The sequence below is a fragment of the Pan paniscus genome, chromosome 5, assembly GCF_029289425.2.
Source record: "Pan paniscus chromosome 5, NHGRI_mPanPan1-v2.0_pri, whole genome shotgun sequence".
NCBI classification, from domain to species: domain Eukaryota; kingdom Metazoa; phylum Chordata; class Mammalia; order Primates; family Hominidae; genus Pan; species Pan paniscus.
The window spans coordinates 164079814-164081112 of record NC_073254.2 but is presented as its reverse complement, the minus strand read 5'-3'; the positions used below and the strand labels follow the sequence as shown (position 1 = coordinate 164081112).

The 1299-nt window shown below is 52.7% G+C and overlaps 1 protein-coding gene across 1 annotated transcript; it reads left to right on the top strand.

The window, feature by feature from the left end:
• Window positions 1-53: 53 nt before the first annotated feature.
• On the top strand, window positions 54-795 carry SF3B5 (splicing factor 3b subunit 5). The gene has a single exon (XM_003811541.5). It carries the CDS (start codon window positions 182-184, stop codon window positions 440-442), a length of 261 nt encoding a protein of 86 aa, XP_003811589.1. The 5' UTR covers window positions 54-181; the 3' UTR covers window positions 443-795.
• The last annotated feature ends 504 nt before the right edge of the window (window positions 796-1299 follow it).

Genomic DNA, 1299 nt, shown 5'->3' with positions numbered 1-1299 from the left:
TCCGCTTCCGCCTCTGAGCCCTATGAGCGAGAGTTACGCTACTTAGTCGTTGTGACGCCATTCTTCTGCGACGGCGCGGACCTGGAGCTTCCGCGCGGTGGCTTCAGTCTCCTGTAAAACGCTAGAGCGGCGGCTTGTTGCTTGCGTCCTCTGACCTGAGAGCGAAGGGGAAAGCGGCGAGATGACTGACCGCTACACCATCCATAGCCAGCTGGAGCACCTGCAGTCCAAGTACATCGGCACGGGCCACGCCGACACCACCAAGTGGGAGTGGCTGGTGAACCAACACCGCGACTCGTACTGCTCCTACATGGGCCACTTCGACCTTCTCAACTACTTCGCCATTGCGGAGAATGAGAGCAAAGCGCGAGTCCGCTTCAACTTGATGGAAAAGATGCTTCAGCCTTGTGGGCCGCCAGCCGACAAGCCCGAGGAGAACTGAGACTCTGCCTTACCACCGCAGTGCGGGGCACCTCTCCCAGCGTTTCTCCGGTTTGTCAATCCTCTTGAGTATTTCTGTCTCCAAAGGACCGGCTCTCCATGGCTCCTGCGCCTCGTGCTTTCCGCGTACAGAAGTGCTTGCCCGGGGAGTCCCGCCTGACCTGCCTTCATGTGGACCCTTAGAACAGCATTGGGAGACCAGCAGGACTCCTGAGAACTGTGCTGGTGGAGAGGTCCTAGAGCCGGCGAGCGTTTGAGAAGAGGGCATGACGCTGGAGTGAGATGGGATTTGGCGTCTCGTTTTTGGCTAATTGATTGTCATTGGCTTTTTCCATAAAGTTTAGAAATCGTTCAGTCTCTTGGTGTGAACTTTCTGTGTTAGGGTGGAAGGCTCCGGAAAGAGCCGAGCGGGAAGTGGGTTTGGGTGAGGGAGCGCATGCCAGTGTCCATGGCCAGGCACTTAGATCCGCCGTGTCTACCTTTATAATTAATTCCCCGACTGCCACTTCTCCCAAGAGCGTTATTTTCAGGCCCACAATGCCTTCAGTATTGAAATTTGTGGTTATTATATCCCATCTTCTTTTTCTCCTGTTTTAAAACTCTTTGCAGTCTTTGCTGTCATTGTCCACCCTAGCCTCTTTAAAATGCATCCTTTCTTTTTCCTGGGAATTTGTGGCCATGTCTCCAGAAATGACAAGCTGGCAAGCGAGTTCATCCATTCTACATTCAACAAATATTTGTTGAGCTCTATGTGACAGGCATTGTTCTTGGGGCTTACATTATGCTGGTGGTGGAGAAAGGAGGTCAAACACTAGACATAATAAGCAAATGTTAGAAGATGCTGCGGGGAGGGGAGAA

Excerpts from the sequence above, each read along its gene's own strand:
- SF3B5 (XM_003811541.5), top strand. The coding sequence starts at position 182 with ATGACTGACCGCTACACCATCCATAGCCAGCTGGAGCACCTGCAGTCC.